Source organism: Artemia franciscana, chromosome 8 (assembly GCF_032884065.1).
Source record: "Artemia franciscana chromosome 8, ASM3288406v1, whole genome shotgun sequence".
Lineage (NCBI taxonomy): Eukaryota > Metazoa > Arthropoda > Branchiopoda > Anostraca > Artemiidae > Artemia > Artemia franciscana.
Window position 1 is genome coordinate 627,973 of NC_088870.1, and position 27,525 is coordinate 655,497.

The 27,525-nt window shown below is 33.9% G+C and overlaps 1 protein-coding gene across 1 annotated transcript; it reads right to left on the bottom strand.

The window, feature by feature from the left end:
- Positions 1-1,696: 1,696 nt before the first annotated feature.
- On the bottom strand, positions 1,697-26,950 carry LOC136029857 (putative ankyrin repeat protein RF_0381). Its single transcript, XM_065708312.1, has 2 exons — positions 26,847-26,950; positions 1,697-5,089 (listed from the first exon to the last, which is right to left on the bottom strand). Exon 2 carries the CDS (start codon positions 4,771-4,773, stop codon positions 2,680-2,682), a length of 2,094 nt encoding a protein of 697 aa, XP_065564384.1. The 5' UTR covers positions 4,774-5,089; positions 26,847-26,950; the 3' UTR covers positions 1,697-2,679.
- Positions 26,951-27,525: the final 575 nt, after the last annotated feature.

A 27,525-nucleotide genomic window follows, 5' to 3' on the forward strand; every position in this document is an offset into this window, starting at 1 on the left:
AGCTTTTTACTTAATAGCAGGAGAAACCTTGGAGGTTTATGACGGAGACGCAAATATGCTAAACGTTGAGTGTATTTCATCGTGGTGAACATTGTAGATAGTTTTAACAAGATACAAATATCTGTTAAAATTTAAACTCAAAATGACCAGAAATTACTATTAAAGAGTAAATGAAACCCAAAACGAACAGAAATTAAATAAACAATCATAGCAACAAAATATATACAACAAGTACTAATATGATCCGGTGACTTTGGGGGAGAAATGTGCGCGGGAGGGGGCCTAGGTGCCCTCCAATTTTTTGTCACTTAAAAAGGGCACTAGAACTTTTCATTCCCGTTAGAATGAGCCCTCTTGCAAAATTCTAGGACCACTGGGTTGATACGATCACCCCTGGAAAAAAAAACAAACAAAAAAAAAATAACCACGCACCCGTGAAGGCTTCTGGCAAAAAATATGAATATCCACATTTTTGTAGATAGGAGTTTGAAACTTCTACAGTAGGGTTCTCTAATATGCTGAATTTGATGGTGTGATTTTTGTTAAGATTCTATGACTTTTAGGGGGTGTTTCCCCCCATTTTTCTTAAATAAGGCAAATTTTCTCAGGCTCGTAAACTTTGATGGGTAAGACTAAACTTGATGAAACTTGTATGTTTAAAATCAGCATTAAAATGCGATTCTTTTGATGTAACTATTGGTATCAAAATTTTTTAGAGTTTCGGTTACTATTTAGCCGGGTTGCTTTTTACTACAGTTCGTTACCACGAACTGTTTGATATAGAAAGAGCCGTATCTATTTAAACTCATGTCTTTTGGCATAATATCAAATTCTATTTTAACCTCCTTTCAAGTTTTATTCTAGTTTTTATCGAAATTAATTTAAAAACACTTTGTTCACAGTATAAGTTTTTCAAAGAAAAGTAAATAAAAAAGAGCAAAAATTAAACTGAATAATCTAAAAACCCAAAACTGCCAAAAATGACCCCCAATAAATAAATGAAACTTAGAATGAACAGAAATTACATTAAATAACCGATTATAACTCAAAACAATCAAAAATTAAAACGAGTAGAGCTGACAACCCCCATGGATTCTCAAGGCCAGGACACAATTTACACTTTACCGAAAAAAATGAATGCTTTTTCGTTTCTTTAATAAATAAAAATTAATAATACTTCAAGGAATATCAGCATATGTATATTAGCCTGAAAACGCACGTTCATTTGTATTTTTGTTAGTAAAGTGCAAATTATGCCATAGGGGTTATAAGCCCTACTCATGTTAGTTTTTGCTCTTTTGGGCTCAAAAAAAAATAATAATACATTGTGCCAATATTGTTCTTTACATAGGCGCTGCTATTGCGCTCCTTACGATCTAGCTTAATAATAACAGATACTAGTGGCTATATTTTCTTTTAAGGAATCTGACCGCTATATTGACAAACAACAGCTTCCTTCTTTTCACAAAAACAGTAATTAGGTACTTTCCTATCTATTACTGCTTATATTCTACTCACCTTTCTGGACAGTTGAGTCTTATATTGTGATCTATCTATCAAATTATTTTTTCACACAAAAAATATTTTTAAATTTACTATACCGTGTAATATATGAAAAAATACAATAAAATTTATATAGGGAAATGCTCTCAACTATATTGATCACAGAAGCCTACACATAGCTCTTATAATCATCTTTTCGTTTCCTGTTTTAATAAGTGATTTTCAATTTCTAATTCCAAGCTTTCCACCTTATTTAATATTGTCCACCTCTGAATTCACTGTGTATACCTTGATTCCCTTAACATGACGCTCAAAATCTTCTGAAACTTACCCTTGCACACAAAATTACTGTTTAATTTCACAAAATATAACTTTATATTATAAGTACTTAATTATACTATTCCTTCGTAACTGATACAATCAGGCTCAAAAGCATCTATCAAATTTTCCAAGTCTTCATTACTTATATAGTTCAATATTTTTTCAGCACATTCAAATGGTAACTCAGGATAGCCGTTAAAGAGAGAATTGAAACATCTATTGGCCGGTTCAATTAACTTATTCCTTTTCAAACCCTTTCTGAATTGATTTTTTAGTATGCTAGCATATGATGGAAATTGCGTTCCATATTTTGCTGCTTTTGAAACTTCCACTACATTTTCATTCCTCATATATGCTGCTAACGAGCTTGGTCCTTTTACCAAAATGTCGTAAAGGGAAATATTAGAATTGGCAATTTTCTCATTCCTCATTTCTGCTAGTTCTCTCAAACAATTATCCTTAGTTACCCTTTCATAAATGGATATAGTAATTCTACCACCCCTTATGGGACTCATCGATCGTATATTTTTTTCACTTACATATAAATTTGCCGTTTTCATTTTAACTATGTGACAAATAATAATATTAATAGTTGTTTCCCCCGCATAGAATAAACCCTCAGCATCAAACGGAACATCAGAATCATTGGTGTTAGGTCACTATAAAATAACTTTATCTCATCAGCATTGTCATCAAGAGCTGTACAACCATTTTTACTCATAATGTTTATGTCAGATCCATGTTCCAGAAGCTCTTCAACAGCTTCTTCATACCCATTACAACAAGCATAGTGAAGGGCTGTTCTACCATCATTATCTTGAGAGTTAACTCTGGCACCATATTTTAGCAACAGTTTTATATGTACCTGCGAGTCTCAGATTTATCAAACATATTGTCAGAAATATAGTTATATTTCTCATGGCAAGCATAATGAAGTGCTGTTTTCCCATTCTTGTCTATAGAATTAACTCTGGCACCATATTTTAGCAACAGTTTTACAATTTTCCCGTGATGAAATGAGCTGCATTGAGTTACAATGTGGAGTGCTGAAATTCCACCGTTTTTCTTCACATTTACATTAGCTCCTTTATTCAGAAGCATTGTGCAAATTTCTACATTTCCTTTAAGAGAAGAGAGACACAGAGGCATGTCTCCATTTTTTGTTCCTAGGTTAACATTTGCATTATATTCCAAAATTGTTTCAACAATTTTTAAATTTTCGTTTTGAATGGCAAAATGAAGAGCTGTTTCGCCCTTTATAGTTTGAGCGTCAACATCAGCACCATATTTTAGCAAAAGTTTTACAATGTTCCTATGATTATTTTGAGTTGCAATGTGGAGTGCAGAAATTTCATCGTTTTTCTTCACATTTACATTAGCTCCTTTATTCAGAAGCATTGTGCAAATTTCTACATTTCCAGTAAGAGAAGAGAGCCATAGAGGAGTGTCTCCAGTTTTTGTTCCTAGCTTAACATTCGCATTATATTCCAAAATTGTTTCAACAACTTTTACATTTTCGCTTTGAATGGCAAAATGAAGAGCTGTTTCACCCTCTATAGTTTGAGCGTCAACATCAGCGCCTCTGTTTAGAAGCAGTTTAGCTATTGCGTCCTTAACCTCAGGATTTTTACATTTACGTACATCAGCAAAACGATTATCTCGCAACACAAGGTGTAATGCTGTTCGCCCATACTTATCAGTAGCGGTAACATCAGCATCATATCTCAAAAGAACTTCAACAATTTTGACGCATTCCGTTTCAACAGCTTTGAACAGAACCTCAGGACTGCCTTTTACATTAGCTTTATTAGCTAAAAGGAACTTAGTAAGGTTTAAATCGTTGTTCTTGGTAGCATAAAATATCGGAGTTTTCCCATTTTCATCTCGGGCATTTATATCTGCTTCATTGCTTATCAATAAATTAGCCATTTCTTCCTGTTTATTTATAACTGCAATATGTAACGGTGTTCCGTGTCTGCATTCCGTGACAGTGGAGTGCCGACACCAAACACCTTTTCCGGGTCTGCAAAGACTAAGTAGCGTATTAACATTAGCACCACACTTTAAAAAGTCTTCAACGATCTTGACATATCCTTTTTCAACAGCAGATTGCAACAACTCTGTGTTATTTGCATCTTCGAGGTTTACACTAAAACCATATTTTAGAAGAGCTTCAACAACCTCTTTAAACTCTCTAGTATTGCTACGCACTGCAGTTTTAAAAGACTCTCTGTTGCTTTGATTATTAATATCCGGACTACACTTCAAAATATCCTTAATAGTCCGTAAACTTCTGTTTTCAACAGCAAGGCGTAGTGCAGTTTCACCATTTCTATCCTGATTGTCAACTTTAGCTCCATACCGTAAAAGGAGTTCGACAATGGTTTCTTTTTTATTCAAAACAGCAATATGAAGAGGGGTGTTGCTATCTTCTCCTTTAGCATCAACATTAGCACCACTGTCCAAAAGTAGCTGAACAACTTCTGTACTGCGCCCTTTAGCAGCACAGTGCAGTGGTGTATATCCTTTGCGCCATGAACAAGTATATACACAATCAACATGGGCTCCATATTTGAGAAGATAATCAACAGTTTCAGAGCATCCTCCAAAAGTGGCAAAATGAAGTGGACTTGCACCATTATCTGCTGTTACATTAACATCAGCCCCTTGCGTCAAAAGAAAATCAAAAGTTTCTGGGCATCTTCTAGAAGCTGCTAAATGAAGTGGTCTTATACCATAATTTGTTCTTATGTTAACATTACTTCCATGCTTTAGAAGTAATTTGGTCACTTCAACATTTCTATCACTGTTTTTTATAGCACAGTGAAGTGGAGTTTCTCCCCGTTTGTTTACTGCGTTAATCCTAGCTCCTTTGTCTAGAATCATTTCAACAATTTCAGTGTCCCTACTAGCAACAGCCAAATGAAGTGGTGGCATGTTAGAAGGCATGATGTTTTTACTGTTTACTTTACACCCGTAATCTAAAAGTAATTTAGCAAATTATATTTGTCTGTTTAACAAAGCAACACGAAGTAATACATATGCTTCTGACCACCCTTTTGAGTAAGAGAGCCCAAACGAATTTATTAAGTCCTTCGTTCTTTCTAGTCCTCCTTCAGGGACTCCACGAATTGAACTATAGTTAGCATCATAGTTATCTCACATGGCTACTCCACTCCTTTTCAACTTTTTTTGGGGTATTAGCTGTTAAAACTTCGGAGCTTGAATCAAATCCTCTTTTCTAGATGAATTTTCTTGATTTTCCCTGAAAAAATTACTTTATATTACATAAATATAATATATATATGACTGTATAAATTCTTTCTTAAAAACGAATAGAGGCAGGAAAACAAGAGGTGGTTAAAAATATAAGGAATAAAAAGAAATTTACTTATTGGTGTGCAGAACAATTTTGACGTAGGTCAAGCTTCATTTAAGAGTGATTTAACTTATCTCAGGAGTTTCAAGTCATTAAACTGACCTATGGGAGAGGCCACGGTAGCAATGCCTGCCACATTTGAGATTGAGGAACAAGAAAATGTTTGAAGTAGTGATCAAAAGAGTGATACCATAATATGACTCTCACGTTTACTTTCTAATTTCACTAATAAATATAGATCATACAAAGACTTCTCCAACTCATTCTATTTGATGCTTAAGTCTCTACCCCTTCTTCTGAGGTTATGATTTCTTTGGAATTCTTTATCGCAACTTTATCATTTGGAACCGAGGATCAGAGCTCAATAATCTAATTGAATAATAATAAAAAAAATAAATTGTTAAATTTTTATTATTGGTTCAATTAAAAACAAATAAAATAACACGGTAGCCTCATTTGTACTATAATGAAAACAAAATATATTTGCAACATTTCTGCTTATTTTTTTTAGTATTAAAAATTTAGCATTTTCATGAATACTTTCCAGTCATATTAATTACTACGGTAATTCGAAATTTTTTTTTTTTTTTAGTTGCTGTTTTGACACACTAAAAACACTGTTCAAAACCAATGTTGTTCCAACTGCTTCGAAAGTTTGGACCATGATTAGCCGTGTTACATTAAATTATCTTTTTTAGTGTGTTGCTATTGATGTTATTATGACCAATACAAGAACACACTACTCGAAATATAAATTTTTATTTAATACTATAACTACTACCCCGAGCAACATATATTTTTTCTCTGGCGGGGGGAGGGGGAAGGGGGGGAGCAGATGTAGATTTTACCATCCCATCCACATCATCATTTCTTAAAATTTTACAATTTCGTTTAGAGAGAAAGGTAAATGTATATCATGGGTAATAATGGTACAAGTATGTGTTAATTACATAGCTATTATCACAGATGCACATAATTATCAAAAGATGCAGAATATAATGGACTTGAAAAGAGCCTAACTCTCTCAAATATAGTCTAAAGCCCAAGCCTAATAAAATGGTAGTGGGTGAAGTTAATTGAATTTAAACATTCATGAAATATGTATTTACCCAATACAATTATCGAAAAAGGGGAAAACGCCTCCAAAAGGTTAAGGAACCGTAATTATACTCTTTTAATCAGATTCAGCATATCATAAAATCCTACATTGTATGTTTCAGACCCCTGTCTTGCCAGAAGAAAGATCATGGATGCGTGTTTTTTTTAAAGGGTGTTGGTATCGACCCAGCCATCCTGGAAGATCAGGAGAGGCTCACTCAAACGGAAATCAAAAGTTTTAATGCTCTTTTGAAATGAGAGCAATTTAAAATTAGTTCATCTCAAGCAGTAAAACAACTTGAACAGCCCCGCCCCCCTTCCGCACCCCTCTTTATCCAAGAATTTTGATTTAGATGTCAAAAATGAGTACATAGCCTGACAACAAGAACTATCTATAAAACTGTTCATAGTCTTACACCAGCTGTGATATCAGTAACTTTCAATTTACAAACAAAATTATCTTAAAACCATTAGCATAAAAACAAACGTCTTTTTAATAGCCGCAAGTCATTGGACAGTATTCAGAAATATTGGATTGATTCAACAGGTACCATTTTGGTCTTACCAGCTATAATAACAATAGAGAGAAATAAACAGTCTTAAATTGTAAGAAATACGTTTTAGTATTACTCGAAATGAAGATCAAATAAGCCATAATATGAACTCTGGAAATCGGGATATTTCTTTCTATACAACAGGGAATTTCAAAATATGATACAAATCCTAAAGCTAGTCTAAAGCTAGTCCTTTTGAGAACCAAAACGTGAGTCAATTGAACTGAGCCATTGCGCGGAAGTGATATCAAATCAAACGAAACAGATTAAGCAACAATCTTAAAGTATTTTATTTTTATACTGTGAAAAGTGACTTTAATCGGTCTACAGTTACTGTACCAAAACTCCCATATTGTTTTGTGTTTTCATTAAAGCGCTAGTTTTCTATAATTCTACAAACATAGGAAAATATAATTAGTTGGTTTATTTGTACTAGTTTTATTGATAATTTAAGATAAGATTTATTGCAAAAAGCCTGTGGGCCATAGCAACACAGAATACAGTCTATAAACAAAGCTCTGGAACAAGAAAAAACTTTAGAAAAAAAAAGAAGCCAAGGTTCAACATATTAACCAGAAAAGGCCAATCATAAAAAACCTTAGAATCTACACCCTCAAACATGATTCCCTAGGTTTAATCCCTAAACGAACAAACTTGCACAACTGTTTAATAGCACATGCATTCCTCTCAGCTATCCGCTCAATTAACCAGCACTTACTCCCAAGCACTCGTCCAAAACATTCATTCCGCGACTCAGACAGCTCTTCACACTCGGATACAAAATGAAATAAGTTTTCATTCACACATCCACATATAGGGGAAAAGTAGAGGCCAGCCGCCAGCCTAAACTTTACCAAAATTTCCTTCGCTCAACTAAATCCTAACTATCCCCTCTCACCAACAACAAATTCTTCAAATCCTCTTTATTCAAACCAAATTTGAAATAAACCTCCTTCCCCCAACAATCTTTAGCTAGAGAGTAGAACCTCAAAGACTTAGATTGGTCCTTATGAGCTTGCCACTCTTGGATTAATCTTTACCAGTTTGTAATTCAGATTGAATTTAGAGGCAACGCTGCAATGAACTATTTTTTTCGGGGTACGGAATGGCTTCTATTCATTTCAGTTTTAATGCAGTCCCCTTACTTTCAGCTGAAAAAACTTATTTTTTAATTTAATTTTTAATCGTTTTTCAAATACTTCCGATAAATCCATGCTACACAAAATGGTTTACACAATTTTTGAAGGTAAAAAACATCCACAGTTAGGAAAGAGTAACTATTTTTCTAAAGAAGATTTTTAATTATTGCTTACAACATCCTCAAACCCCTGTCAGGAACAGCCTGCTTTTCGTTTGGCTTTAGATGGTTGGTCGACAAGAGCGACTATAAGAAATCTACCGTCTTTAATCCATAGAACAAATCCTAACTATCTCAACCAGTCTTCCATTATGACCCTAGAACAATGCTGGGACTATATTTTTCGTACAGGTTCCTGTTTGAGAAACGGTCAGTCAATCGGTTACTCAAAACAATCCGTAGGCAATTTCTCTGGAAAACATCTACCAATCTTCCTCCGTCTTTTAGAGCACCCACACTTCAAAACCATACTTGACCATTGTCATTGCTATATGGCAAAGATACCGATGGTTAGACAGTTTTTGTAAAAAAAAAAAAAACACTTTTCCTATTCCAGAAGTTCTAATTTAAAGACTTTTAGTTTGAAAAGGGTTTTAGTATATAGGAATTACATCTAGGAATCTAACTGTTTGATGAGAAGTTTCAAGCTTTATCTGAAAAGGGTGCAAAACTCCGATTTTCTGAAATTAGAACATTATAACCTAAAAATTCGACACAACAAAAAAGTTACCTGTTTTCGACGCAAGTCGGTACCCAATTCGACATGTGTCAAAATATTTGGGGAATACCTGTGGGCGGAAACTGGTGCATTCAACATGTACATTCTTGTTTCTTTGTTTTTCTTCAACTTCATTTAATGTTTAAAAGTATAAAACACTATTCAAAAAGTAGAAGTAATAAAACTAACTAAACTTTTCAAACATGAGTATTTAGTAGAACAAAATTGGTTAATCATAATGAAGGTGATATTGTGACCTAAATTACATAAATCTTCTTTTTTCCAAGTGTTACATATGTGCTACACGAACAGGATCTCCAAATGTTATCTGTAATATTTTCCAACATTTCAAAGTTTGATCTGCAATTCGAATCCACTTGAAAAATTTTAGTTTGGACTGTCCTTTGTCAGGAAAGTCCAGAACCTTACCGACAAAATATGACACCTCGCTTTTTCTGTCGCTAAAGAAAACAGCATAGTATTAGTCAAGCTGCGGTTCAACATCTGACCCAACAGCTGGCGGAATTTTGGAGTTGGATTCAGGTGATGATTGCGACTTGCCATCTTCGATTATCACCTCATTACGAACTTTGTTTCCTCTTTTGGCTTTTGCAAGGCGATTGTCAAGATTGGATAGATGTTGATAGAACTTCCTCCTAACCGTTCTAGAAGTATTTGCTTTAAGTGCCACTTGTGCCACAGTGTCACTTGTCTTCGTCTTGTCTCATGCTAAGCTGAAAGAAACTAACAAAGAAACCAGTCTGTTCTCAAGACTTATACAGCGTAAACTTGAGTGAGTGGCGTATAATACACAAGTACCAAAATTTTTTCCCCCTACAGAAGAAAAACTCCGGTATTTTCCCTGAGGGTATTGTCCAAGAAGGTGTGGATTTCGCGGTTGTTAAAAGCCTAGAACCGTATTTCCTATTTAAGATTATTGGAAATTGTGACACCAGCAGTTTATCATGTTTCACTAGCATTTTGGAAGGGATAGGGTCTAGGAAAACATGAGTTTATTTCAAGAAATTTAAGAAGTTTATTGTCATTATATTTGATTTAGTGGGTTTTATTTTCATATGTAGATTCTTAGATTCATACAAAACATAGGTTAGAATTTTGATGGGGGTCAATTTCGATATTCCTATGACATGTTTCAAGGCGTTTACCTCCCCCAAACCCCCAGAAAATAATGTTTTCCAAATTTGAGAATTTTTTTGTTAGTTTTATTGGTAAGTGCTAAGAAAAGGGAAAAATGTCTTCCATGTGAACCTCTGCAATTTTTGGCAGTAGTGGGCACCCATAAACTCGACAGCTATAGTTTCGCCAGTGGACCCTGGAATTTCAACACCAATTATTTCTCATCTGTTTCACAAGTTCAGTGAAGTTTCGACAAGGTTACTAGAAGATATTCGCAAAAGAAATAAATCCATTTATGGAAGCCATTATCAATGTTTGAATTCGGCTGAAGGAACATTTTTAGGGCGCCTGGTATTCCACTCCATTAAACAAGAATTTTCAGCCTAGTTTTGGCCAAGAATTTAACAGCCTAGTTTCGACAATGTAATATTTGTTGCCATTTTCAGTAAATTTTATGAAGAAAAAGCTAATGTGGCTAGAATTCAGATAAGATCACATGTATCTTGATGTATTGGTGCTAATCTTAACTCTTTTTTTGCAATAGATAACCATGTAACAACTGTTTGAATATTAGGCTGCATACATAAAAAATTGTCGGGAGCTTCTTTCTTGTCAAAAAAAGAAATTGACTGAAAAAAATGTTTTTTTCTTTTGTGGATGTACCGGATATAGTGTTAAAGATCCTATCGTTGAAATACAAAAACGCCTTCAAGAGATGGCGCTCCATGTCACGGCTAAGCAGTTATTCCGTTTTGAAGGAAAATTTGGACAGTGGTTCCAAAATTACACTCTCGAATCTTCGGTACTTTTACTCTAACTTCCAATATTTTAATCTTTTTTTGTCAAATATTTAAAAGGAATTCTTCATACCACAGTTATGAGACTAGAAATATGGATGATTTGGTATATGAGTGTCACAGCTCTCAGAGGGGAAGTTTTGGTCCCAGGTTTGCTGGACCAGTAGTGTGGAATTCTTTACCAAAGAGTATAAGGTTATCTGAAAATGATAGCCAGTTTAACAGTAGACTGAAGAACCACCAGACTGGGGAGGAGATTAAGTAAATAATTTAATTGGGATGGCTTATTGAGTTGTTTTTTAAGCATGATTTTTTTTTCTCTCTCTTCTTATTCTTTGTTTTCTTGTTCCCACTTTTTTGTATCATTTTTTGTGTACTGTTAATATTGTCGCTATTGCTGCTCATTAATGTTTATTAGCCACTACTAACAAGTCTTTGACTTTCTAAAGTGGCTGATGTGGTTCTTTTGTATATTGATGATAAATGTATAATAATCTCTCTCTCTCTCTCTCTCTCTCTCTCTCTCTCTCTCTCCACTCTCTCTCTCTCTCTCTCTCTCTCTTCTCTCTCTCTCTCTCTCTCTCTCTCCATCTCTCTCTCTCTCTCTCTCTCTCTCTCCTCTCTCCTCTCCTCTCTCTCTCTCTCTCTCTCTCTCTCTCTCTCTCTCCTCTCTCTCACTCTCTCTCTCTCTCTCTCTCTCTCTCTCTCTCTCTCCTCTCTCTCTCTCTCTCTCTCTCTCTCCTCTCTCTCTCTCTCTCTCTCTCCTCTCTCTCTCTCTCTCTCTCTCTTCTCCTCTCTCTCTCTCTCTCCTCTCTCTCCTCTCATCTTTTTTCCAACGCTACCTAACTATTTGCAACTGCGGAAAAAAACACTCTGAGCCTTGGCTAACCTACTTTAACATCCTCAATCCACCAAATATCTTCCTTTATTATGCTACCTAAGTAAGTTAGCCAATCCACTTGATCAATTTTATAGTTACCCAATATCACCTCTTCAACTTCACTTGTTCCTAGTCTTAGCGGCTAAATCTTCTTAACAATAATTTTCAGACCTATTCTTGTACCTTGAACTCTCAAAAGTTGATCAGCTTTATTCATTAGTTATTTCTAAAATGTTATCAAAACTCCAGATAGAAAAACCTATATACTAATCAAATTTATAGAAGCTACTACTACTACAAACAACTCACCGCAGCACCAAGCCACCTGAGGCCGACACAGCTACAGACGCTCCTCCTCCTTCCCAATATATTCAAAGCTTCCCTCTTTACGCCCTCCCAGGAAGTTTTTTCCCCTAAATCTCTCTTTATGACATCCTCCCACCCGGACTACGAACGACCTGCTTCCCTTTTAACCCTTGGCGGTTAGCCAAAAGGAAAATCCTCGGCAATATTTCATCCGTCATCCGCAGAACGTGTCCAAGCCACCTCAAACTTTCTCTCATTATGGACCTAGAAAGCGGGATTAAACCAGACTTTTCGTACAGCCTACTATTTGAAATACAGTCTGTCAGCAGGCTGACAGACTGTTTCATATGGAAGGGGTCGTCGTAAAAACTTCAGAGAGGGCTCATTCAATTGGAAATCGGAAGTTCAAGTGCCTTTATAAAGAGTCAAAAGTGATTTGAGGGCAACTAGTACTCCGCCCACGCCCTTTTTCCCCAAATACATCCGATAAAAATTTCAGATAGTTTTTTTGTTAAAAAAAAGTTCAAAGATAATATAACAAACTCCGGGGTTGACAAAACTGCCCAGAGGTCCTGAGACAGCCATTGCACGTTATGCCCTGGGGGTATATATGGTTCTTACAGCAAGGATGCTCGTATAAACATCAGAGAGTGCTCATTTAATTGGAAATTGAAAGTTCTAGTTCAATTTTTACGAGTCAAAAGAGAACGAAGAGCAACTACCCCCCCCCCCCCAATTCCCTCTTCCCAAAACAGTTCTGATCAAAAATTTTAAATTACCATTTATATAAAAATAGTAAAAAAAAATCAGATAATAAAACTCTGGGGTCGACAAAAACCGTTACGCTCAAAGAACTTGCTCTTTACGCTAAAGTTTATTATTGTTTTAAAAAGTAGAACTATGCTAAAGAGTCAAACTTTAGCGTAAAGAGCGAGACGATAAAGAGGGAAGAGCCCCTTTCATATATGGAATAATTTTTGCTTGTTTTAAGTTTTAATGTCGCTTCTTACTTTCAACAGAAATAATTGTTTATTTTTTAAAATTAATTTTTGATTGTTTTTCAAATGCTGCCAGGAAAGGTGACCCCAAATCCACGCAGAAACCCATTCAACATGGAAATATTCTCTAGACGATTCAATCCCGGTGCAAATTTACCCCGGACAATTACTCATAACCACACGGCGCGTAAAAGTGAGACGAAAACGAGAAAGTAAGACATATAAAAAGAATGTTGTATAAAAATTCTGGCGAATTCCCGCAGTGTATAATTTCCTCTGACAAGTTCACTCCCTGGAAACTTCCCCCGCGGAAAAACCCCCAGCAGGAAAATTCGCCCCCCCCCCACCCAAAAATGTATGCATGCATTCCAATAAAAGTACTATGCGTAAACAATGGACAAATTTTATAACTTACAGATTTTATAACTTTCCTCTGGGGCTGTGGGGGCGGGGGTTCATGTTATACCCAAAGGCATAGTTATTGGGCCTTTCAACTATGATGTACAAAATGGCTCAAAAAATTTTGATCGAACAATTTTGGAAAAAAAGTGGAGGGGGGCCTAGTTGCCCTCGAATTTTTTTGGTCACTTAAAAATGGCACTAGAACTTTAATTTCCGTTCGAATGAGCCCTCTTCTGACGTTCTAAAAACATTGAGTTGATGCGATCACTCCTAGGGGGAAAAAGTAAATGTCTTTTAGGGGGTGTTTTTTCCTTTTTTTCGAAAACCAGGAAAATTTTCTCTGGCTCGTAACCTTTGATGGGTAGGACTAAACTTAATGAAATTTATATATTTGAAATCAGCATAAAAAGCTAATTCTTTTAACATATCTATTGTTTTTTAAAAACCGTTTTTCTAGAGTTTCGATTACTATTGAGCCGGGTCACTCATTGCTTACACTTTGTTCCCACGAACTGTTTGAACCGCAATTTCCTCAGATTTTTCTTTTGGTTGTTATTTCGTATATGAGTGAGTTTCCCCCTCCTCAGTACCTCGCTCTTTGCGCTAAAATGTTTGTGAATTTTTAAAAAGCTTTTTATTCTAATTAAACAGTCCTTGTGTGTCAGGAGTCACTCTTAAATAATTGGAACAAGAAGTCAAACATTAGCGTAAAAAGTGAGGTACTGAGAAGGGGACAAACTCCTCACATACGTAATAATTTCTGTTCGTTTTAAGTTTTAATGTTTTTCCTTACTTTTAGTCGGAAAAGCTTGTTTTTTTATATTTAATAACAACCACAAGTCGAAAAAATTAAATATCTTTGATTCAGGTTATTATCAAATAAAAATGATGGTTAAGAAACTGCTTAAGATAATATTAAATGCTGAGACTGGCCAAAAATAACACAAACAAATTATTATTTATTTAACAAAATTCTAAGTTTAGCGTAAAGAGCGAGGTACTGACGAGGGAAACAAACTACCTTATATACGTAATATAAGGGGGTTCACCCCCTCGTCAATACCTCGCTCTTTGTGCCAAAGTTCGAATTTTGTTCCAATTCTTTAAGAATGCCCCCTGAATCCCAAAGCCGTTTAATTATAATAAATAGCTCTTTTGAAATTACTAAAAATACTTCAGCGTAAAGATCGAGATATTGACGAGAAGGTGAGAACGCTCATATAAGTAATAATTTCTGTTCGCTTAAAGTTTTTATGTCGCTCCTTACTTTCAGTTGAAAAAACTTGTTTTTTTTTAGATTTAATTTCTGATTATTTTTTAAATATTTCTGGGAGATCCAACCTTAATACTGGATGGAAATTCTCTTCCCCCATGAAAAAATCCTCCATGGAAAGATCCATGGAAAATTTAAGTTGGGAGGGGGCCTAGTTGCGCTCCAATTTTTTGGTCACTTAAAAAGAGCACTAGAACTTTTAATTTCTGTTCAAAAAATCTAATTCGTGACATTCTAGGACCATCGGGTCGATACGATCACCCAAGAAAAAAAATAAACACGTATCCGTGATATTTCTTCTGGCAAAAAATACAAAATTCCATATTTTTGCAGATAGGAACTTGAAACCTCTACAGTAGAGTTCTCTGATACGCTGAATTTGATGGTATGATTTTCAATAAGATTCTACGACTTTTAGGGGATGTTTCCCCCTTTTTTCGAAGATCTGGAACATTTTCCCGAACTTGTAACTTTTGATGGGTAGGACTAAACGTCCAACCCATCTTGTATTTTTGTATACATCACATCTTTGTATTTTTGATGGGTAGGACTTGATGAAACCTATATATATCAAATAAGCATAAACATCTGATTCTTTTGATGTATCTATTTGTATCAAAATTCCTTTTATTAGAGTGTCATTATTGAGCCAGGTCACTCCTTACTTACAGTTCGTTACCAAGAACTGTTTGATATGGAAAACAATACGTTTAGCAGTTCGTTCCCCTGATTAAAATAGTAAAAAAAAACTCATAATTAATTTAATATTCATAATAATCAGTTAAGGGAGGTGACCTTATCCAAGCTGCATTGTCATCTAGTGATGTATAATAATTTTTAAGCATAATATTTATGTCAGATCCATAATCCAGAAGAGTTTTAACAGCTTCTCTGCACCCTTTAGAACAAGCATAATGAGGTACTGTTCTCCCATCTTAGTCTCAAGAGTTAACCCTGGGACCATACTTTAGTAATGATTTGACACTTTACGTGTAGCCTCTTAAAGAAGCTTCTAGAAGTGGACTTGCACAATCATTTTGTCTTATATTAATATCAGTGCCTTACTTTAAAAGACATTCAGCAATTTGTGAGTATTCGCTAATAGCTCCTGAATGCAGTGGACTTTCACCATCCTTTGTATTCACATTAACATTAATTCCATTCTTTAAAAGTAGTTCAATAATTTCGATATTCATTTTTATCGCGCAGTAAACTGGAGTTTGTCCAAGTTTATCAACTAAACTACATACAATCTTAGTTCCTTGTCTAGAATCATCTAAACAACTTCAATATCACCACTAATAACAGCCAAATGAAGCGGCATATCATAAGCCACTCGAGTTTTATCGTCTTAACTCAAAAGTTCTTTAGCAATTGTTAAGTTCTTGATGATCAAAGCGTCAAGAAGTAATAATTCTCACCATCCTTTTGAATAGGACGGTCCAATGTACCAGTCCATTGCATGACTCAATTGTTGTGGTCTGAGAGCAGTAAGATAGCAATCGGTATCAGGACAAACAAATTTATTTTTTTCTATTATCCATCTCGTTGTTCAATGAGTTGTTCATTGTTCGTTGTTCAAAAGTTCTTTAGCAATTGTTAAGTTCTTGATGATCAAAGCGTCAAGAAGTAATAATTCTCACCATCCTTTTGAATAGGACGGTCCAATGTACCAGTCCATTGCATGACTCAATTGTTGTGGTCTGAGAGCAGTAAGATAGCAATCGGTATCAGGACAAACAAATTTATTTTTTTCTATTATCCATCTCGTTGTTCAATGAGTTGTTCGTTGTTCAAAAGTTCTTTAGCAATTGTTAAGTTCTTGATGATCAAAGCGTCAAGAAGTAATAATTCTCACCATCCTTTTGAATAGGACGGACCAATGTACCAGTCCATTGCATGACTCAATTGTTGTGGTCTGAGAGCAGTAAGATAGCAATCGGTATCAGGACAAACAAATTTATTTTTTTCTATTATCCATCTCGTTGTTCAATGAGTTGTTCGTTGTTCAAAAGTTCTTTAGCAATTGTTAAGTTCTTGATGATCAAAGCGTCAAGAAGTAATAATTCTCACCATCCTTTTGAATAGGACGGTCCAATGTACCAGTCCATTGCATGACTCAATTGTTGTGGTCTGAGAGCAGTAAGATAGCAATCGGTATCAGGACAAACAAATTTATTTTTTTCTATTATCCATCTCGTTGTTCAATGAGTTGTTCGTTGTTCGTTGTTCAAAAGTTCTTTAGCAATTGTTAAGTTCTTGATGATCAAAGCGTCAAGAAGTAATAATTCTCACCATCCTTTTGAATAGGACGGTCCAATGTACCAGTCCATTGCATGACTCAATTGTTGTGGTCTGAGAGCAGTAAGACAGCAATCGGTATCAGGACAAACAAATTTATTTTTTTCTATTATCCATCTCGTTGTTCAATGAGTTGTTCGTTGTTCAAAAGTTCTTTAGCAATTGTTAAGTTCTTGATGATCAAAGCGTCAAGAAGTAATAATTCTCACCATCTTTTCGAATAGGACGGTCCAATGTACCAGTCCATTGCAGGACTCAATTGTTGTGGTCTGAGAGCAGTAAGATAGCAATCGGTATCAGGACAAACAAATTTATTTTTTTCTATTATCCATCTCGTTGTTCAATGAGTTGTTCGTTGTTCGTTGTTCGAAAGTTCTTTAGCAATTGTTAAGTTCTTGATGATCAAAGCGTCAAGAAGTAATAATTCTCACCATCCTTTCGAATAGGACGGTCCAATGTACCAGTACATTGCAGGACTCAATTGTTGTGGTCTGAGAGCAGTAAGATAGCAATCGGTATCAGGACAAACAAATTTATTTTTTTCTATTATCCATCTCGTTGTTCAATGAGACAAAAATGACATGTAATCTCAGTCAAGTCTTTTATAGATAAAGAATCCCCTAACTTCCGTCTTAATGCGAACTGCCAGAAATCCAAGTGTTTACAGGAACATACTGAAGCTGCTTTATATTGTAGTGATGAACATTTCCGTGGGTGGTTTTTGTTCCTTGATTCCCTTCACGAACTGCAAGAATTATCCTATAGTTTAAATTACAAGGAGCTACTTGGCTCCTTATTCAGATTCTTTGGTATTGGTGGCTAAAACTGATGCCCTTGAATTGAATCCTCTTAACCAGACAAATTTTCTTGATTACCCCCCAAAAAAAGAAAGACTTTATAATGTCTTTGTTTGAGGGTTGGTGGGGTGGGTGAGCTGTATAATCTAGAATGCATAAAACCACTGCAAACACCAAAAACAAGAAGAAAGAATAGGGAATTTCTCAAGACAGTGGGAAACAAATTAGAATGAATATTTCGGAATAATACAAATAAATATAAGAAGAAACAACTTACAAGAGGATAAAATCAATAAAACCAAAATGAAAAGCTTTCCAAAACAGTGCAAGCACCCTTACAACAGCGAAGTTCAACCAGGACTGATAAATATATTGTGACGAAACCAGGCAATTCTTTGAAATGAATGAGAATGATTTAAAAACACGTATTTAATTTTAGCCTGGCTTTAATCGCTGTTGATCTCATAGGTCTATTTGTGACAGGTTCTGTGTTAATATCTATTGGTTTTTTATAATATTTCGTAAGGTCATTTTAATTAAATTTGTGTATAGAGCATTTAGTGAGTATTCTCCTAAATCCCTATTTAAAGAAATATTATTATTAATCTTAAGTCTGATTTCAATTGCTTCTCGAACTACTTGCTTTATGCCTAGATCATTGCTAATAATGGCGGATTCTTAAAAAAGTATTTTGTGGCTAGGATTTTCAAAAAATGGCTGCTTAAAGCAGAATCAAAAGAAACAGAAGTAATATCAGAATTCAGAGCTTTGGTGATATCATCCTCATGCTGTTGTAGACGTTTCTCGAAATTCTGGTGGGTTCTCCCTACATAGAATTTGCCACAGTCGCATGGTATTTGATAGACACCTCTTTGGCGGGTAACTGGAGTTACCCGGTAACTGGATCTTTACCAGAATTTAGGATATTTATGATTTTCAAATTATTGGTAAATACAACGTACCGATTATTTTATGTGCATACTTTTTTAAGATTTCTAGTGATTTTTGGGATATATGGGAGGTAAATTATTTTTTGGGGCTTATCAGGATTCTCACATGGTAAATTATCATTGATTTTACGGGAGTGTCTTTTCAGTCTACGGTAAATTGTATTATTAATAAAAAAACGAGGATACCCATTTCCAAAAAATATGTCCCTGATAAAATCTAGTTCAGCTGCGATGTAGGAATCGGAACAAATTTTTAGGGCACGATCGACGAGAGATATTACGACACCTCTTTTAACTTGTCGGATATGGTTTGATTCAGAATGTAAATATTTATTGTTTTGTATTGGTTTTCTGTAAATAGTAAAATTGAGTTAATCTAAGTTACGAATAATTAGAACATCTAGGAATGAGATTTTATTTGCAATTTCAATTTCTAAGGTAAACTGTAAATTCCCATCATATGTATTAAGGTGATCTAAAAATCCTAAGTTCATTTTCCCAATAGGTCCTTTGAGGACGGCCCTTGGACATAAGGCCAAAATATTCATTCTAATCTGTTTCCCACTGTCTTGAGAAATTCCTTATTCTTTCTTCTTGTTTTTGGCTTTTTTTATGGAAAAGCAGTGTGGTCTTCGTCGCTATTTAAAACCACTGCAATTCCTGTTAGCTATTGATTAAATCATTAGGTAATTAAAATCATTAAAAATAAAACCGATTTTCTTGTGGGGGTGTAGGACAATTTTTATGTGGTACTTTGGAGTGATATACCTTATCTGAGGAATTTAAAACTATTAAATAAGCATCATTGAAGAGGGGCCACGGAAGAAATGCCTCTTTCACATGAGGAATAAGATGACATTCAAAGTGTGATCAGAAGAAGCATAAACTAATATAGTTTCCACGTTTATTTACCTTTTTAAAAATAACTATAAATCATTTATTAAATGCTTCTCCACCTCAGTCTATTCATAGTCATTCTCTACCCATCTCGATAGGTTTCGATCTCTTTTGAATCCTTTATTACGACTTTATCGTTTGACCGCAGATGAATAATGAAAAGAATAATCATCATGTAGTTGTTTTGAGAGTACTATTAAAAATAACATTCCATAAAAAGTAAATTTACGCATAATAAACCTGTAATAAGAACCCCTACTAGGTATTTTGAGGTTTGTGTGCCAGTATTTTTCTTGATTCAAAATTATGAAGTTTTTTGAGGATATGACCCACCAGTGGTAGAGAAAAGTTTTGTAGTAGCATCTTATATACAACTTAAGTTGCAGTATCCCATTTAAAGGGCTAACTGGGATTTGGTGGAAATCAGCTTCTCTTCCCTGGCCTTTTTCTGCTTGTACTTCCCCCTGAAAATTGATCAAAAGTCATTTCATCCTAAAACATCGAAAGGTCAAATGTGGCCTATATTTAGGATTGAAAATCAAACCAGAGCCAAATAATGTAATTGAAAATAATAAATTAAAACACTAATAAAATGACAAAACAGCCTCATAAGCATATAACTGAAAACCAAATAAATTTGTAATTTTTCCTCTTGTAAAATTTGTGCTTCCAAAATTAAAAAAAAAATTAATGGGATTCCAGAAACTAATGTCAATATTTATTGAATATTCAGTCTATGTTCATTAGTGCTTTACAGTCACCTTGATTATCACAATCTTATTTTTTTCAATAGTTAAGCTTCTATGTCACTGATGTGTTTTTGTTGTTGTTTTTCTCCTGCTCCAATGGGAGATTGGAACATCATGGAGTTGCTTAGGGGTGTATTTGAAAGAAAATACTCATATATAGCCTAAGTGTCTTCATAAATCTGTCTTGATAACATGACAATTCAGTGCCATTAGGAACTAACAATGGCACTTTTTCTCAAATGAAAATGCAAGAAAACATATTCAATGTACCAGTACAATTTTGATTAACAAAAATTCTTACCTAGAGGCTTATAATTCATCCCCTTCGAAAATTCCTTCCTATCCCCTACAACAAGAGTAAAAAATATGTATTCTGAAAACAGATTTCTAATCAAAAGATATTTCATTCAAATTAAATTTTTTGACTCTCAACTTTCCTCTATGATTGTTGTAATTAAATTGAGAACCCGTGAACAAGTGCACCTTGAAAATCTTGGAGAATAAACAAAAAAAGCGAAAAAAAAAACACTTCATGAAAAAACATTATTAAGAATTGTTGCAGCAATCCCAATCTCCAGAAGAAAAGCAGTTTGAAATTTTGACAATTTCTTTAAAAGATTATAAAATACTTAGCAATAACATTCTTTAAAGCAAATGTATGAGCTCAAATGCTCCCCCCCCCCCCCGAGTGGTCAAATGTAGCATATACACTGAATTGTATAAAAGCAATGAATATTCAATTAAACTTCTTCTTCATATTGATCTAAACAACGGATTCCGCACATATAATTTTTATTTAGCACCATACCTATAGCCTAATTCAGGATAATTTCCGATCATTATTGGGAGTGGGTATGACTAAAGTCATGTGGCAAATCTTAAGGAATGGTATCAGGAACTATTTAAGAATTGTTTAAAGTGGCATTTTATAGTGTTTCCTTCTGTTGAGTGGGAATACAGCCCCAATGCCCACTTTAATAACAAAATTTTCACTTTACAACTTGTAGAAAATTTCTGTTCAGATTTTATCATAACTCAGTCAATTAAATCCACTTTTATCCAAACATTGTATATAATCTACAGCTATATCAGGGTCCAGTAGGAGAAGCCAAGCCCAATGGTTAGTGTGATGATTATATTTGGAAGGAGTGTGAAATAGGTACAGAAAAGGTACCAATCTTTAATATTTTAGACTTTTGTTTACTCTTCTTGAGGAATCTTCCTGCATAATTACCCAATATAAAAGGATAGAGAGTAGGCATGGTCCCATGGTTTTGACTTCTTGGGTACAGGCTTGAGTAAATCCAACCAAGCTTTAATCTGTTCTTGAGTCAGAACTCTAAAGAATATACCTCCAGACTCAAAAGGCATTAACTACCTTCCAGGCATTGTGCTAATACTCCCACCCTCATAAGAAGTCAAGTCAAATGAATTAGAAAATTAGAGTGAGAATTTAACATCTTGCCTTTTTTATTCTATTTGGTCAAGAAGTTCTAACCAAGTTGTAAATTTACTCTACCCTCTAACGGCCTTGACTGCTACTAGCAAATTAAGGGGTAACCAGGGCATATGAACATAGAGCCATAGGACATAAAGTAGTAGGTCCTCTCTTCTCCCAGAGTAACTCAGTGAGTCTGGTTTAAAAGTAATTAAAAACACATTATTATGGTGAACTTGCAACCAGTAAAATGTGTAATTGCCCAAGATTTTGGGGACATCCCCTAATTTTTCAAAATCCAAAGAGATTGTTACTGTGATTAAAACTAACTGTTAAGATAGACATGGTACATGTTATTCTATTTGTCAATTTTCCATCCCTTGGCTCTTGCTAGATCAGAAATCAGTACTGTTGTTGCTGTTTTGTCAATGTAATTTTTTTTTCCTTCTACAGATTTTCAAGTCGCACTTGTTCATGGGCTCTCGATTTAATTATAACAATCATAAATGAAATTAAATGAAATTTGAGTGTCAAGAATTAATTTGCATAAAATATCTTTTGATTAGAAATCTGTTTTCAGAATACATGTTGTTTTTACACTTGTTCTATGGGATAGGAAGGAAATTTCAAAGGAGATGAATTATAAGCCTCTAGGTAAGAATTTTTGATAATCAAGTTGTAATAGTAAATTTAATATGGTTCTTTCCTTCCCTTTTCATTCGAGAAAGAGAACCAAAAAGTACCATTCTTGGTTCCAAATGGCACTGAATTGTCATTTTATCAAGAAAGACTCATGAAGATACATAGGCTATATATGAGCATTTTCTTTCCAATACACCTCTAAGCAGATGTTCCAATCTACCTTTGGAGCAGGAGAAAAAAACAGATCAGTGACACAGACCCTTAACTATTGAAAAAACAAAATTGTGATAATCAAGGTGACTGGAAAGCACTAATAAAAATAGACTGAATGTTCAATAGGCCTATATAATGGCATTAGCTTCTGGAATCCTACAATTTTTTTAATGTTTGAAAGCACAAATTTTACAAGAGGGAATGTTACAAATATATTTAATTTTCAGTTGCGTGCTTATGAGGCTATTTTGTCATTTTATTAGTGTTTTAATTGATTTATTTTCATTATGTTTTAATTACTTTATTTGGCTCTGGTTCAATTTTTGATCCTAAATGAATATACATTTGACCTATCAATGTTTTAGAATAAAATGACTTTTGATCATTTTTCAAGGGAGGTACAAACAGAAATGGCCATGGAAGAGAAGCTGATTTCCACCAAGTCCCTGTTAGACCTTCAAAATCAATACTAGAACTTTATGTTTTAAACAAAATATTACTAGAAAACTTTTCTATCCCAATGATGGGTCATATCCTCAAAAAACTTCATAATCTTGAAACAAGAAAAATACCGGGGTACAAACCTCAAAATACCTATTGAGAGTTCTTATTACAAGTTTATTATACATAAATTTACTTTTCACAGGAAATTATTTTTAAAGCTAGACTACTATCAAAACAACTATCTGTTGATTATTCTTTTCATTATTCATCTGATGTCAAACAATAAAGTTATAATAAAGGATTTTTTTAAATCAGACCCTCATGAGATGTGTAAAGAGTGACTATGAATAGATTGAGGTGGAGAAGCATTTAATAAATCATTTATAGTTATTTTTGACATGGCAAATAAACGTAAGAATTATATTATTGTATTTTTCTTTTGATCACACTTTGAATGTATTCTTATTCATCATGTGAAGGAGGCATTACTTCCGTGGCCCCTCTGCAATGATGCTTGTTTGATGATTTCAAATTCCTTAGACAAGTTAAATCCCCCTAAAGTACAGTCCTACCTATATCAATATTGTCCAACACCCATGGAAGAAAATTGTTTTTACTCTTAATGATTTTAATTACCTTATGATTTAATCAATTGCTAACAGAAATGGCAGTTAGTTTGAGCATTATAGATTGTACAACTTACCCACCCCACCAACCCTCAAAACAAAAACATCATAGTCTTTTTTTTGGGGGGAGGGGGCAATCAAGAAAATTTGCCTGGTTAAGAGGATTTAATTCAAAGGCAGCAGTTTTAGCAACCAATACAACAAAGAATGTGAATAAGGAGCAGAGCATCTCCTTATAATTTAAACTATGGGTAGTTATTTCCTCCAGTTTGTGAAGGATATCAAGAACCAACTTAGCAGCTAATCAATTCTTTTGAACTGTCCTATTCAAAAGGATGATGAGAATAATCCATATTACTTTGTGATGTTTTCATCATCAAGAATATAACAATTGCTAAGTAACTTTGGATTTAAGACTGTAAAGTTAACAATAAAACTGCAGTAGCTTGTGATATGCCACTTCATTTGGCTGTTATTAGTGCTGATATTGAAGTTGTGAAGTTGATTCTAGACAAAGGAGCTAAGATTGTATGCAAAAGCTTGGACAAACTCCAGTTCACTGCATAATAAAAAAAAGGAATATCGAAATTATTGAATTACTTTTAAAGCATGGATGTAATATTAAGGAGAAAACAAACAATGGTGAAAGTCCACTTCATTTAGCAGATATTAGCAAATACTCACAAACTGTTGAATATCTTTTAAAGTAGGGCACTGATGTTAATATAAGAAGAAATGAGTGTGCAAGTCCCCTTCATAAAGCTTCTTTAAAAGGATACTCACAAAGTATGAAATCATTGCTAAAGTATGATGCCAGAGTTAGCTCTAAGAGACTAAGATGGGAAAACGGTACCTCATTATGCTTGTTCTAAAGGGTGCAGAGAAGCTGTTAAAACCCTTCTGAAGTATGGATCTGACATAAATATTATGAATAAAAATCAATGCACAGCTCTTGATGACAATGCTGCTTGGATTAAGTCACCCCCCTTAACTGATTATTATGAATACTTCATTTAATTATGAGGTTTTTTTATGACTTTGATCAGGGAAACTAACTGCTAAGCATATTGTTTAGCAAATCCATAGTTAGGGCAAGAAAATAAACAATCAAAAAGTTTGATAAGGTAAAATATTGATTGTAACAATGATGATGAAAGGGATTTACTGGATCAATGTGTGAGACAACTGTAAAGCATGAAAAGGGAGAAAATTGTCAATTCTAATATAAGAATTTACTTAAAGGAAAAAGCTCATTAGCAGAATACATGAGGAATTAAAATATATTGCAGTTTTCAAAACAGTCAACTATGAAACAGAGTTTCCATTATATGCTAGCACACTAAAATGTCATTTCAGAAAGGATATGGAAAGGAATGAGTTACTTGAACCAGCCAATTGATGTTCTAATTCTCTCTGTAACAACTTTACTGAGTTACCATATGAATTTGCTGAAAAAGTATTAAGCTATCTATGCAATGATGACTTGAAAATTTTGATATATGTTTCTTAGCCTCATTGCATCAGTTAAGGAGGAGCTGCAAAATTGAGGGCTTATTCAATAGATTTTCAGTCGATATGCTTCAGTTTTATTCAATAGAACTTTCCTACATCATGGTGAGAAAATGATTTTTACCAGAAATAAGACTATACTTAGCATTAATACTAAAGCCACATGGTGAGTTTGTGATACCAAAGACAATTGGTTTCAAGTTTTTGACTGTAAATGGACCTCCTTCATAATATAATTCTAATAGTACAAGGAGATTGAGTTTGAACATTATATTGTCTGTGCTTGGTCAACATAGATAACTCATTTATATGAAGACTTGAACATGACTGCTGAAGACTTGAACTTGAACATGACATATTCTTGGGGAAGTTAGCATAATCTATTGATTTAATTTTAAGTTTATGTTAGAAGCCTTTGATTTTTCCATTCCCCCTTAACTGATGCAATGAATCTCAGAAAACTATCAAGATTTTCAAGCCTTTTTTACTTAGATAGCTAAATATTTTTAACACAATTATACAGCAGCTAAGTTAAGTTCTTAAAGAGAGAATAAAAACTTCTATTGGCTGGTTCAAGTAGCATATTCCTTTCCAAATCCCTTCCAAAATGACTTTTTAGTATGCTAATATAGAATGGGCACTAGTTCATAGTTGGCTGTTTTTGTAACTGTCAATATATTTTCATCTCTCATATATGCTGCTACCAAACTTACTCCTTTTACCAAAATGTCATAAAATGATACATTGGAATCAACAATTTTCTTCTTCTTCATGCTTTCTAGATATCTCACACATTGATCCTGTAAATCCCTTTTGATTGTCAACATTAAAATCAATATAGTATGTTATTAAACTTTTTGATCATTTAGTTTCTTGACACATATATAAAGTTGCTGCTTTTAATTTCCATCTTAAAATCCATCTGTATGTCTATATTCAGGCTACTCTATTGTATTACAAGGTAAAAAAAACATCTGTATGACTTTATTTAGGTTGCTTAATAAATGATATCATGTAGGCCTATAAAAATCCATCTGTATGACTTTTGGTTGTTTCCTCTATGGATCACTGAGGCAATATAATTTCTTCTGTATGACATTTTAGTGAATTATATATATTAAAGGAGAAAAACAAAAGAGAAATTTATGACAGTTCATATAACTGACTTACCAATAAAGTAAACATACCACTTGATGCCTTTTTTATGTTCTTTATGAAGATAATAATTGCTTCTACCACAAATTCAAATTTAAGGACTTTTTGACCTAACCTTACCTTATTATATATAATTTTAGCACTGAGAAAATGTAGTATTATTTTGCCAAAAACGAGCAATAACTCATACTTTAATTGAAAATTTGTCATTTTTAAAAGCTCAAAAAGTGCTTAAATTTGAATTTGCAGTAGAAGCAATTAGTATAATTGTAAAGAACATAAAAAAGGGAATTGAGTGGTATTTTCACCTTATTGGTAAGTCAGTTATATGTACTATTATAATTTTACCAAACAAAGTCATTTGTAAAACTTTATTTGTACTTTTCTATGACAATTTGATGCTTAAAAAGTCATAGAGCAGACTTTATATCATTCACAATGTTTAGAAGAAACATAATTTTGGCTTTTGTTTGACTCTTTGTATACTTAGTAGTCAAAAACCATCTTTACTCCAATACCTTGAGCCAAATTGATTGTTAGGACTAGTAGCAAATCTCTGAGTTAAATAAAACCATTAAACAGTAATTTTTTCTTAATTTCAGTACATCTAAGAATAATTACCAATTACTCTTGTCACAATGAACTTAAAGCATAAAACAAAAAGCTATTAGTTTGGCAACAAATCTACACCCCAAATGATTCGTGCTTTGATATTTTAAACTTTCTGCTAGTAAGAGTTAATGTTTAAATGAAATAGCTTTAAAAAAATTTATTGCCCAAATGAGCCAAATTTAAAAATACTTTTGTACAGGTAACTTACCTACAACATAAGGAGAAAAAAATTAAATTAAAATTAAAGCACAGCGGTTTGAATTTTTTTTTTTCAGCATTAAATCTTCTCTTCATTTTGGGTATTTAGGTTATACTGGCCGAGTGAAACAGCTTTCCATTCACCAGATTTTACTTTTACTGGCGAAAAGCAATTTTAAGAGCATCTAATTTGTATTTTGTGCCTTAAATTGCACTAATAGAGCCTGATTTTAAAAAAAGAGTAAAAACACATGTGAAAATATTCCGAAGAAATAAGCTTCGATACCAAATTGGTTAAATTTTTTGGGGACAACTAGTGGACTTGTAAGGAAAGCGGTGGCTTATCGCCAATTTAATCCAATTCCTTTTATTGGGAATGACTTTTTGATATTCAGTAAAATTTGGACCAAAAGTCAGAAACTAGACTGAATCTAGAAAAAGTAGCTACAGTAGAATCTCAGAATCCCGAAATGGATCCGATTTCAATAAC